General features: G+C 40.3%; 1 protein-coding gene across 1 annotated transcript in view; it reads left to right on the top strand.

The window, feature by feature from the left end:
- Positions 1-13,407, top strand: part of DNAH12 (dynein axonemal heavy chain 12) — a 226,941-nt gene that overhangs the window by 12,807 nt on the left and 200,727 nt on the right. Inside the window, exons 2-3 of the mRNA XM_024746372.1 lie at positions 1,275-1,403; positions 2,049-2,246. Of these exons, the coding sequence (XP_024602140.1) occupies positions 2,077-2,246 (170 nt within the window). The 5' untranslated portion in view covers positions 1,275-1,403; positions 2,049-2,076. The remainder of the gene's footprint in view (positions 1-1,274; positions 1,404-2,048; positions 2,247-13,407) is intronic.

The following is a 13,407-nucleotide window of genomic DNA, read 5'->3' as shown; positions in this document are numbered from 1 at the left end:
GAAGGTGAGTGCATGATATAATACTGTCCTCTGTTCAGTTCTGTAGTTTAGCCTAACCAAATTGACATGTCAAAAAACCATCACAGAAAGAAAAATATCATGATATTGCTTATATGTGGAATCTGAAAAAATGATACAAATGAATTTATTAACAAAACAGAAATTGACTCACAGACATAGAAAACAAACTTACGGTTACCAAAGGGGAAAGGTGGGGGAGGGATAAATTAGGAGTTTTTGATTAAAATATGCACACACACACACACACACACACACACATATATATATATATATATATATATATATACTGATATATATATCACTTTGCTGTACACCTGAAACTAACACAACATTGTAAATCAACTATATTTCAATAAAATTTTTTAAAAAGACACTGTGACAAAAATCACAAGTGTTTTGTTTTCCACAGAAAATAGTTTGTTTTTACAAGCTAGGAGGAATTTCAATTTGTTCATTCACTGACTCGAATGACATTTCTAGAGGAAGAACTGTTTGCTAGACACAATAGTGTAGGCTCTACTCTCATTAAAAAAAATTCTTTACATGCTGACTGGCAATAGAAGATGCTCAAATATTTGTTGAATGAATATGCCATTAATACACCACCAGGATTTATTTATCTACCAATTTTATTTATGCACATGGTATTTGTGTAGGCTATTATTATTTAGATGGAGTATCCATTGTGCAGCCTCAAATAGCAAAGTTTCACATTTCTGTCTTCATGCATACTCAAAAAATTTACACAGCTTAATCTTCTCTGCCAAAAATTTTCTGAAAGAAGTGCTGTCTAAACAAATATTGGATAGAGAAAAAAGATAAATTAAAATCTTGATTAGTTATAATATTTACAGGGAAGTCGCTATGGGGACACTTGAAGACTTGATCCTCCTTGAGAGTGTTTATATAAATCTATTTTCCAACGGATCTGAATTTCCAGTCTTGCAGTTTTCCACAATTTGAAGATCCTGATTCCGTGCCCTTTCTAAGGGAAGAGAGTTAGGTAAAAAAGTCTCATTCACTGACCCTCCATTTACTCGAGTAATGAATTATTGTTGTGACAGGTAATCCTAATCTGTGGCAGCTCAGCAACTGCCTCTCCAGGCAACATTTGCCCAGTCTCTCTAGTTGCGACCGCGACAGTTTCTATGGCGACAACTTTGTTTCTACGCGGCAGGCGACTGCCCAGCTCGGCAGGACCCCGTAGGGCGTTCCGGAGGATTCAACCCTGTTTTCTCTCTTCCTTTCACCAGTTCGGCAGGACCCCGTAGGGCGTTCCGGAGGATTCAACCCTGTTTTCTCTCCCGTTCACCATTAGAGAAGTTCATTGAACGTACCCCTCTTATCTGAGCAGCCGGGAAGTAGTGAAAACAATCAGAGAGGTACTTTCTTGTTCTCAGCTTTTCTCTTCACCCCTCTCCCAAGGGAGGAGATTTTGAACTGGGCGCCGGCAGAAACTGTCTTTTTCAAGGCAGGAATCTCCAAATTGTGTGGGCATCTGCAGCAAATGCAGTTGATATCACAATTATTCAGCATTTATATGACATTTTAGATTTCTTATGCACTTAGCATGCCTATTTTTGTTTGGTCATAGTATGGCTTTCTAGGAAGGTAGCAAAACTAAGATACAATAGTGATGTTTAAAAATATTAATGATGTTAAAGTAGCAGCTTTTTGGGGGGAGAGATTATACCTCAACAACTGGATTTTGTTGTTGTTGTGATTTGCTTCTTAGGGAAAATTTGAACTCAAAATTTTAGAACTGTACAGGTATTTAGAGAGCATCTAATCCAGTTCCTTAATTTCAGCCATGAGGAAACTGAAGCCCTCACTCACTGGGAAGTGACTGGCTTCATTTCTTCATAGCAATGAATGGTAGAGCTGTAACAGGAATCCCTGCCCATTTATCTCAACTGCCATCCTTGGGAAAAAGATATAAAGAGGCCTAGAATTTTTGGTATTGATATGTAATGAATATATCGAGGCTAGCTTTTACAATAATGGCTTTATGGACTTTTTCTCCTCAGAGTATATTTTAATCTTTAGGGGACCAAGATGTCAGATACAAACAAAACTGCCATTGCAGCAGAAAAAGAGGCTCTGAACTTGAAGTTACCTCCCATTGTTCGTCCCCTGGAAGACATAGGTGTTGGCGCACCAGCACAAAGTAAGCTGCTGAGTTACAGAAGATCCAAGGAGCAGCAGAAGACAATTAATCAGTTAGTGTAAGTAGCATATTAGTAAATAATCCTTGTTTGGAATTTGAATGAAATAATTAGTGTTTGTATTCTCATAAAAAGTTTAACTATTTAGGTTGTTCATGGTCAAAATATCATCTTCAAATTCAAGTAGGAAAACAATTGAAAAAGTAATTGTAATGATAGTAAATGTTATATAGTGCTTATAGTGTTTATTCTAAGCATTGTTTTTATTGTTTTACCTATACTTCTCACAACAACCCTATACGATGGGTACTATTGTTATTTCTATATATAGATGAGTAAACTGAGGTGCAGAGAAGTTAAGTAACTTGCCGAAGGTCTCACAGCTTGAGTTTAGGCCCTGACAGTCTGGTCCTAGAGTTCACATACTTTGAACACCACACTATTCCTCCTTGTGATATATTATAACCATACTGGTCCCTGAAAGTAAGACCAAGTAACTGGGCCTCTACAAATAGCATTGCACTGGAGCAAATACTTAATAAAATACCTTGAAACTACTTGTACTTAAAATTTTTTCTATACAAAATACAGTCTAACATCCTACCCTTTCTCCTCCAATTTAGTGGAAATTAAAACTAATTTAGGTACCAGCTACCAAAGGCACTGATAAGGATGGTTCAGTCAACTCCGTAGTTACTGAGAATTTCCTAGGTACCTGACTCTGCTGGGCTCTAGGGATAAATAAGAAGAAAAAGATATTGAGCTCTGTACGCTTTGAACCTAACACTGAACTATAAAACAGGGAATTTCTCTCTGGTGGATTTCTGCTTCTCTTTCTGCATTCTCTTTCCCTCTTTGGTCTGCCTCCTTTATACCTATTTTTGCAACTGACTAAGTTTTATTCTCTGTTACATTGTTGATGATCATATTGTTGATGATCATATTGTTGCTAGTTAAAATAATTTAAGTTTTTGCTGATTTTACTTTCCTTAAAATTAAACAGGTCTGTTAATCATATAACTTCTTTAAATTTACATTACTATTAGTCTGTCAATCTTCTAATCATATTTAAATCCAAACTTATAAGGTGCATTAACTAATGGCAGTATATGTATTGTTAGATACCCTTTACCCCTTTAATTTCTAAGACTCTAACCAATGTTTCAGTAGACTTAGAGAATAGAAAAAGGGGTTCCTTAGGAGTTACATATTGTTCTTGCTCCAAAACCTTTTATAATCTCAGAATGTTGAACTACTTGCAGTTCCATATTTTTACATTTAGTGAAAAATAAATTTCACAATTGCTCCCTGCAGTTTCCTTCACTGAAAAGTCTATCTGAATACTTATACAATTTATTCAAGGCTTAGTTTATGAATCACCTCCTCTGGAAAGCTTTCTCCTAATCCCCCTTGTGCAGCTTTAACCCTGTCTACATATTCTCTTACATCTATTTAACAGATATTAAATATCTACTGTTATCCAAACACTGTGCTTGTTACTAGAAAGACCACAGAGAACACAACAGAAAGGACTTTAGTCTTTCAGAAGCTTATATTCTGGTGGGAGGAGGCAGATAGTAAACACATTAAAAAAATTATGTTAACCATTTAGATGGTGATAAATACTATGAAGAAATAAAATAGTGGGATAGAGAGTGACAGGGAAGATGTTTCTAGGAACATTGCAGGAAAGTCCCGTGGAGATGATATATAGAGATCTAAAGAATAAGAAGTTTGTCATTTAAATAAACATGAGAACACCACTGTAGCAAAGGGAATAGCAAGCATGAAAGCCCTGAAATATGAATGCTTTCACTGTGTTCTAGGAATTGACAAAGGTCAATGTCACTAGAGTATCAGGGACCTGGGGAAGAGTATTATCAGGTGAGGTCTGTGGATAGAGAGTTCCAGGAATGAGGTGGGATGTAAGGAGTCCTGGGCAGAACAGAGCCCTCTGCTGGGACCAGTTCCTCGGAACACTTGGCTGAGCAAAGATAGAAAATTGTTTTGTAGCTTTCCAGATTCCCATGAATGAGCCACTTCTTCCTTGGCCACTAGGACTCCCTCTTGATTCAGACCAGCCTTTCTCTCCTTCACCATATGTAGTCTCTTACACAGTCCTTTGAAATTATCCAATTTTGTTTATTTATCTGTTTTTGATTGTTAACACAGAAAGCAAAAACAGGGAGTGAAAACGCTAGCTCTTACATTCTTCTCAGCTCTTTTTATTTATATGAGTAGGAGAAAACACACTCCAGGAAATTATTGCTATATTAAAGGGTGACGTTTATATATAAAGAGCTCAAGGAAGTTAGGCATATTTATGTTGGGATCATTACAGTGCAAGGTAGCTAGTGCCAACTAGCATACCAAAGTATAATCCTTGAAAGTATTGATCACTGAGAGCTAGGCTGCTCACAGAGAAAATGATGGATGAAGGGGAGTCTGGCCTGGGCCTTGACAATTAACAAAGAAAAGAGGAAGGAGGATATTCCAGGCACATTTTCTACTCCATGTGAGAAAGCCTTAGGAATTTTGTTTTTAATAGATCTTTATTGGAGTATAATTGCTTCACAATACTGTGTTAGTTTCTGTTGCACAACAAAGCAAATCAACCATATGCATAGATATGTCCCCATATCCCCTCCCTCTTGAGCCTCCCTCCCATGCTCCCTATCGCACCCCTCTAGGTCATCGCAAAGCACCGAGCCAATCTCCCTATGCTATTTTCCACCAGCCAACTATTTTACATTCGGTAGTATATGTATGTCGATGCTACCCTCACTTAGCCCCAGCTTCGCCCTCCCACCCCATGTCCTCAAGTCCATTTTCTATATCTATCTCTTTATTCCTGCCCTGCAACTAGGTTCATCAATTCCTTTTTTTTTTTAGATTCCATATATATGTGTTAGCATATGGTATTTGTTTTTCTCTTTCTGACTTACTTCACTTTGTATGACAGACTCTAGGTCCATCCGCCCCCCTACAAATAACTCAATTTCGTTTCTTTTTATGGCTGAGTAATATTCCATTGTATATATATGCCACATCTTCTTTATCCATTCATCTGTCGATGGACACTTAGGTTGGTTCCGTGTCCTGGCTATTGCAAATAGTGCTGCACTGAACATTGTGATACATGTCTCTTTTTGAATTGTGGTTTTCTCAGGGTATATGCCCAGTAGTGGGATTGCTGTGTCATATGGTAGTTCTATTTTTAGTTTTTTAAAGAACCTCCATCCTGTTTTCCATAGTGGTTGTATCAATTTACATTCCCACCAACAGTGCAAGAGGGTTCCCTTTTCACCACACCTTTTTCCAGCATTTTTTTTTCTAGATTTTTTTTATTTTTTTTATTTTTTTTTTTTGCGGTACGTGGGCCTCTCACCGCCGTGGTCTCTCCCGTCGCGGAGCACAGGCTCCGGACGCGCAGGCTCAGCAGCCATGGCTCACGGGCCCAGCCGCTCCGCGGCATGTGGGATCTTCCCGGACCGGGGCACGAACCCGTGTCCCCTGCATCGGCAGGCGGACTCTCAACCACTGCGCCACCAGGGAAGCCCTAGATTTTTTTTGATAATTGCCATTCTGACCAACGTGAGTTAATACCTCATTGTAAAGAGCTTCAAGGTGGTGGAAGAGTAAGACACGGAGTTCACCTTCCTCCCCACAAATACATCAGAAGTGCATCTACATGTGGAACAACTCCTACAGAACACTTACTGAACGCTGACAGAAGACCTCAGACCTCCCAAAAGGCAAGAAACTCCCCACGTACCTCGGTAGGGCAAAAGAAGAAAGAAAAAACAGAGACGAAAGAATAGGGACGGGAACTGCACCAGTGGGAGGGAGCTGTGAGGGAGGAAAGGTTTCCACAAGCTAGGAAGACCCTTCGTGGGTGGAGACTGTGGGTGGCGGAGGGGGGAAGCTTCGGAGCCACGGAGGAGAGCGCAGCAACAGGGGTCCGGAGGGCAAAGTGGAGAGATTCCTGCACAGAGGATCGGTGCCGACCAGCACTCACCAGCCCGAGAGGCTTGTCTGCTCACCTGCCGGGGTGGGCGTGTGCTGGGAGCTGAGGCTTGGGCTTCGGTCGGATCCCCGGGAGAGGACTGGGGTTGACTGCGTGAACACAGCCTGAAGGGAGCTAGTGTGCCACAGCTAGCCGGGAGGGAGTCTGGGAAAAAGTCTGGAGCTGCCGAAGAGGCAAGAGACTTTTCTTGCCTCTTTGTTTCCTGGTGCGCGAGGAGAGGGGATTAAGAGCACAGCTTAAAGGAGCTCCACAGACGGGCACAAGCCGCGGCTATCAGTGCGGACCCCAGAGATGGGCATGAGACGCTAAGGCTCCTGCTGCAGCCACCAAGAAGCCTGTGTGCGAGCACAGGTCACTATCCACACCTCCCCTCCTGGGAGCCTGTGCAGCCCGCCACTACCAGGGTCCCAAGATCCAGGGACAACTTCCCTGGGAGAATGCACGGCACGCCTCAGGCTGGGGCAACGTCACTCTGGCCTCTGCCACTGCAGGCTTGCCCCGCATCCGTACCCGTCCCTCCCCCCAGCCTGTGTGAGCCAGAGTCCCTGAATCAGCTGCTTCTTTGACCCCATCCTGTCTGAGTGAAGAACAGATGCTGTCAGGCGACCTACACGCAGAGGCGGGGCCAAATCCAAAGCTGAACCCCGGGAGCTGTGCGGACAAAGAAGAAAAAGGGAAATCTCTCCCAGCAGCCTCAGGAGCAGCAGATTAAATATCCACAATCAACTTGATGTACCCTGCATCTGTGGAATACCTGAATAGACCACGAATCATCCCAAGTTAAGGAGGTGGACTTTGGGAGCAACGATATGTATATATTTTTCCCTTTTTCTCTTTTTGTGACTGTGTGTGTGTATGCTTCTGTGTGTGATGTTGTCTGTATAGCTTTGCTTTCACCATTTGTCCTAGGGTTCTGTCTGTCCGTTTTTTTTACTTAAATTTTTTTTTTCTTAATTATTTTTTATTTTAATAACTATATTTTATTTTATTTTACATTATTTTATTTTGTCTTCTTTCTTTCCTTCTTCCTTCCTTCCTTCCTTCCTTCCTTCCTTCCTTCCTTCCTTTCTTTCTTTCTTCTTTCTTTCTTTTCTCCCTTTTATTTGGAGCCATGTGGATGACAGGCTCTTGCTACTCCAGCCAGGCATCAGGGCTGCGCCTCTGGGGTGGGACAGTGAAGTTCAGGACACTGGTCCACAAGGGACCTCCCAGCTCCACGTAATATCAAATGGCGAAAAGCTCCCAGAGATCTCCATCTCAACGCCAAGACCCAGCTCCACTGAATGACCAGCAAGCTACAGTGCTGGACACCCTATGCCAAACAACTAGCACAACATGAACACAACCCCATCCATTAGCAGAGAGGCTGCCTAAAATCATAATAACGCCACAGACACACCAAAACACACCAACAGATGTGGACCTGCCCACCAGAAAGGCAAGATCCAGCTTCATCCACCAGAACATAGGCACTAGTCCCCTCCACCAGGAAGTCTACACAACTCACTGAACCAACCTAAGCCACTGGGGACAGACACCAAAAGCAATGGGAACTACGAACCTGCAGCCTGCAAAAAGGAGACCCCAAACATAGTAAGTTAAGCAGAATGAGAAGAGAGAGAAACACACAGCAGATGAAGGAGCAAGATAAAAACCCACCAGATCTAACAAATGAAGAGGACAAAGGCAGTCTACCTGAAAAAGAATTCAGAATAATGATAGTAAAGATGATCCAAAATCTTGGAAATAGAATGGAGAAAATATAACAAACATTTAACAAGGACCTAAAAGAAGTAAAGAGCAAACAAACAGTGATGAACAACACAATATGTGAAATTAAAAATTCTCTATAAGGGATCAATAGCAGAATAACTGAGGCAGAAGAACGGATAAGTGACCTGGAAGGTAAAATAGTGTAAATAACTACTGCAGAGCAGAGTAAAGAAAAAAGAATGAAAAGAATTGAGGAGAGTCTCAGACCCTCTGCGACAACAAGAAATGCACCAACATTCGAATTATAGGGGTCCCAGAAGAAGAAGAGAAAAAGGAAGGGATTGAGAAAATATCTGAAGAGATTATAGTTGAAAACTTCCCTGATATGGGAAAGGAAGTAGTTAACAAGTCCAGGAAGCACAGAGAGTCCCATACAGGATAAATCCAAGGAGAAACATGCCAAGACACATATTATTCAAACTATCAAAAATTAAATACAAAGAAAAAATATTAAAAGCAGCAAGGGAAAAATAACACACAAGGGAATCCCCATAAGGTTAACAGCTGATCTTTCAGCAGAAACTCTGCAAGCCAGAAGGGACTGGCAGGACATATTTAAAGTGATGAAGGAGAAAAACCTACAACCAAGATTACTCTACCCTGCAAGAATCTTATTCAGATTTGACAGAGAAATTAAAACCTTTAGAGACAAGCAAATTCTAAGAGAATCCAGCACCACCAAACCAGCTTTACAACAAATGCTAAAGGAGATTCTCTAGGCAGGAAACACAAGAGAAGGAAAAGAGCTACAATAACAAACCCAAAACAATCAAGGAAATGATAATAGGAACATACATATAGATAAGTACCTTAAATGTAAATGGATTAAATGCTCCAACCAAAAGACATAGACTGGCTGAATGGAAACAAAGACAAGACCCATATATATGTTGTCTACAAGTGACCCACTTCAGACCTAGGGACACATACAGGCTGAAAGTGAGGGGATGGAAAAAGGTATTCCATGCAAATGGAAATTAAAAGAAAGCTGGAGGGCCTTCCCTGGTGGTGCAGTGGTTGAGAGTCCGACTGCTGATGCAGGGGACACAGGTTTGTGCCCCAGTCCGGGAAGATTCGGCATGCCGTGGAGCGGCTGAGCCCGTTAGCCATGGCCTCTGAGCCTGCGTGTCCGGAGCCTGTGCTCCACAAGGGGAGAGGTCACAACAGTGAGAGGCCCGCGTACCACAAATAAAAAAAGAAAGCTGGAGTAGCAATTCTCATATCAGACCAAACAGACTTTAAACAAAGACTATTACAAGAAACAAAGAAGGACACTACATAATGATCAAGGGATCAATCCATGAAGAAGATATAAACATTGTAAATATTTATGCACCCAACATAGGAGCACCTCAATACATAAGGCAAAGACTAACGGCCATAAAAGGGGAAATCAACAGTAACACATCATATTAGGGGACTTTAACACCCCACTTTCACCAATGGACAGATCATCCAAAATGAAAATAAATAAGGCAACACAAGCTTTAAATGATACATTAAACAAGATGGAATTTACTGGTATTTATAGGACATTCCATCCAAAAACAACAGAATACACATTCTTCTCAAGTGCTCATGGAACATTCTCCAGGATAGATCATATTTTGGGTCACAAATCAAGGCTTGGTAAATTTAAGAAAATTGAAATCGTATCAAGGATCTATTCTGACCACAATGCTATGAGACTAGATATCAATTACAGGAAAAAATCTGTAAAAAATACAAACACATGGAGGCTAAACAATACACTACTTAATAACCAAGAGACCACTGAAGAAATCAAAGAGGAAATGAAAAAAATACCTAGAAACAAATGACAAGGAAAACACGACGACCCTAAAACTATGGGCTACAGCAAAAGCAGTTCTAAGAGTGAAGTTTATAGCAATACAGCTCTACCTTAAGAAACAAGAAACATCTCAAATAAACAACCTAACTTTACACCTAAAGCAATTTGAGAAAGAAGAACAAAAATAACCCCAAAGTTAGCACAAGGAAAGAAATCATAAAGATCAGATCAGAAATAAATGAAAAACAAATGAAGGAAATGATAGCAAAGATCAATAAAACTAAAAGCTGGTTCTTTGAGAAGATAAACGAAATTGATAAACCATTAGCCTCAATCAAAAAAAAAGGGAGAAGACTCAAATCAATAGAATAGAATTAGAAATGAAAAAGGAAAAGTAACAACTGACACTGCAGAAATACAAAGGATCATGATAGATTACTACAAGCAACTATATGCCAATAAAATGGACAACCTGGAAGAAATGGACAAATTCTTAGAAAAGCACAACCTTCCGAGACTGAACCAAGAAGAAACAGAAAATATGAACAGACCAATCAGAAGCACTGAAATTGAAACTGTAATTAAAAATCTTCCAACAGGGTTTCACTGGTGGCGCAGTGGTTGAGAGTCTGCCTGCCAATGCAGGGGACAGGGGTTTGTGCCCCTGTCCAGGATGATCCTGCATGCTGTGGAGCGGCTGGGCCCGTGAGCCATGGCCACTGAGCCTGTGTGTCTGGAGCCTGTGCTCTGCAAAGGGAGAGGCCACAACAGTGAGAGGCCCACGTACTGCAAAGAAAAAAAAAAAAAAAAATCTTCCAACAAACAAAAGCCCAGGACCAGATGGCTTCACAGGCAAATTCTGTCATACATTTAGAGAAGAGCTAACACCTATCCTTCTCAAACTCTTCCAAAATATGGCAGAGGTAGGAACACTCCCAAACTCATTCTGCAAGGCCACCATCACCCTGATACCAAAAGCAGGCAAAGATGAAAACTACAGGCCAATATCACTGATCAACATAGATGCAAAAATCCTGAACAAAATACTAGCAAACAGAATCCAACAGCGCATTAAAAGGATCATACACCATGATAAACTGGGGTTTATCCCAGGAATGCAAAGATTTTTCAGTATATGCAAATCAATCAATGTAATACACCATATTAACAAATTGAAGGAGAAAAACCATATGATCATCTCAATATATGCAGAGAAAGCTTTTGACAAAATTCAACATCCATTTATGAAAAAAACCCTCCAAAAAGTAGGCATAGAGGGAACTTACCTCAACATAATAAAGGCCATATATGACAAACCAACAGCCAACATCGTTCTCAATGGTGAAAAACTGAAAGCATTTCCTCTAAGACCAGGAACAAGATAGGGATGTCCACTCTCACTGCTGTTATTCAACATAGCTTTGGAAGTCCTAGCCACGGTAATCAGAGAAGAAAAAGAAATAAAAGGAATACAAATTGAAAAAAAAGAAGTAAAACTGTCACTGTTTGCAGATGACATGATACTATACATAGAGAATCCTAAAGATGCCACCAGAAAACTACTAGAGCTAATCAATGAATTTGGTAAAGTTGCAGGATACAAAATTAATGCACAGAAATCTCTTGCATTCCTATACACTAATGATGAAAAATCTGAAAGTGCAATTAAGAAAACACTTCCATTTGCCATTGCAACAAAAAGAATAAAATATCTAGGAATAAACCTACCTAAGGCGACAAATGACCTGTGTGAAGAAAACTATAAGACACTGATGAAAGAAATTAAAAATGATACAAATAGATGGAGAGATATACCATGTTCTTGGATTGGAAGAATCAACATTGTGAAAATGACCCTACTACCCAAAGCAATCTGCGGATTCAATACAATCTCTATCAAACTACCACTGGCAATTTTCACAGAACTAGAACAAAAAACTTCACAATTTGTATGGAAACACAAAAGACCCTGAATAGCCAAAGCAATCTTGAGACAGAAAAATGGAGCTAGAGGAATCAGGCTCCCTGACTTCAGACTATATACTACAAAGCTACAGTAATCAAGACAGTATGGTGCTGGCACAAAAACAGAAATATAGGTCAATGGAACAGGATAGAAAGCCCAGAGATAAACCCACGCTCATATGGTCACCTTATATTTGATAAAGGAAGCAAGAATATACAGGGGTTAAAAGACAGCCTCTTCAATAAGTCATGCTGGGAAAACTGGACAGCTGCATACAAAAGAATGAAATTAGAACACTCCATAACACCATAAACAGAAATAAACTCCAAATGGATTAAAGACCTAAATGTAAGGCCAGACAGTGTCAAACTGTTAGAGGAAAACATAGGGAGAACACTCTATGACATAAATCACAGAAAGATCCTTTTTGACCCACCTCCTAGAGAAATGGAAATAAAAACAAAAATAAACAAATGGGACCTAATGAAACTTCAAAGCTTTTGCACAGCAAAGGAAACCATAAACAAGTCCAAAAGACAACTCTCAGAATGGGAGAAAATATTTGCAAATGAAGTAACTGACAAAGGATTAATCTCCAAAATTTAAAAGGAGCTCATGTAGCTCAATATCAAAAAAAACAAACAATCCAATCCAAAAATGGGCAGAAGACCTAAATAGACATTTCTCCAAAGAAGATATACAGATTGCCAACAAACACATGAAAGAATGCTCAACATCATTAATCATTAGAGAAATGCAAATCAAAAGTACAATGAGATATCATCTCACTTCGTTCAGAATGGCCATCATCAAAAGATCTACAAACAGGGCTTCCCTCGTGGTGCAGTGGTTGAGAGTCAGCCTGCTGATGCAGGGGACATGGGTTCATGCCCGGTCTGGGAAGATCCCACATGCCGCGGAGCAGCTGGGCCCCTGAGCCATGGCCGCTGAGCCTGCACGTCCGGAGCCTGTGCTCCGCAACAGGAGAGGCCACAACAGTGAGAGGCCCGTGTACCGCAAAAAAAAAAAAAAAAACATGTACAAACAATAAATGCTGTGGATTGTATGGAAAAAAAGGAACCCTCTTGCACTGTTGGTGGGAATGTAAATTGATACAGCCACTATGGAGAACAGTATGGAGGTTCTTTAAAAATCTAACAGTAGCACCACCAGCAATATGACCCAGCAATCCCACTACTGGGCATATACCCTGAGATAACCATAATTCAAAATGAGTCATGTACCACAATGTTCATTGCAGCTCTGTTTACAATAACTATCGACATGGAAGCAACCTAAGTGTCCATCAACAGATGAATTGATAAAGAAGATGTGGCACATATATACAATGAAATATTACTCAGCCATAAAAAGAAATAAAATTGAGTTATTTGTAGTGAGGTGGATGGACCTAGAGTCTGTCATACAGAGTGAAGTAAGTCAGAAAGAGAAAAACAAATGCCATATGCTAACACATATATGTGGAATCTAAACAAGAAAAAAAAGGTCATGAAGAACCTAGGGGCAAGATGGGAATAAAGATGCAGACCTACTAGAGAATGGACTTGAGGATATGGGGAGGGGGAAGGGTAAGATGGGACAAAGTGAGAGAGTGGCATGGACATATATACACTACCAAATGTAAAATAGATAGCTAGTGGGA

The sequence above is a fragment of the Neophocaena asiaeorientalis genome, unplaced genomic scaffold (assembly GCF_003031525.2).
Source record: "Neophocaena asiaeorientalis asiaeorientalis breed wild unplaced genomic scaffold, Neophocaena_asiaeorientalis_V1.1 scaffold251, whole genome shotgun sequence".
Classification (NCBI taxonomy): domain Eukaryota; kingdom Metazoa; phylum Chordata; class Mammalia; order Artiodactyla; family Phocoenidae; genus Neophocaena; species Neophocaena asiaeorientalis.
This window is presented reverse-complemented; position numbering and strand designations above follow the sequence as displayed.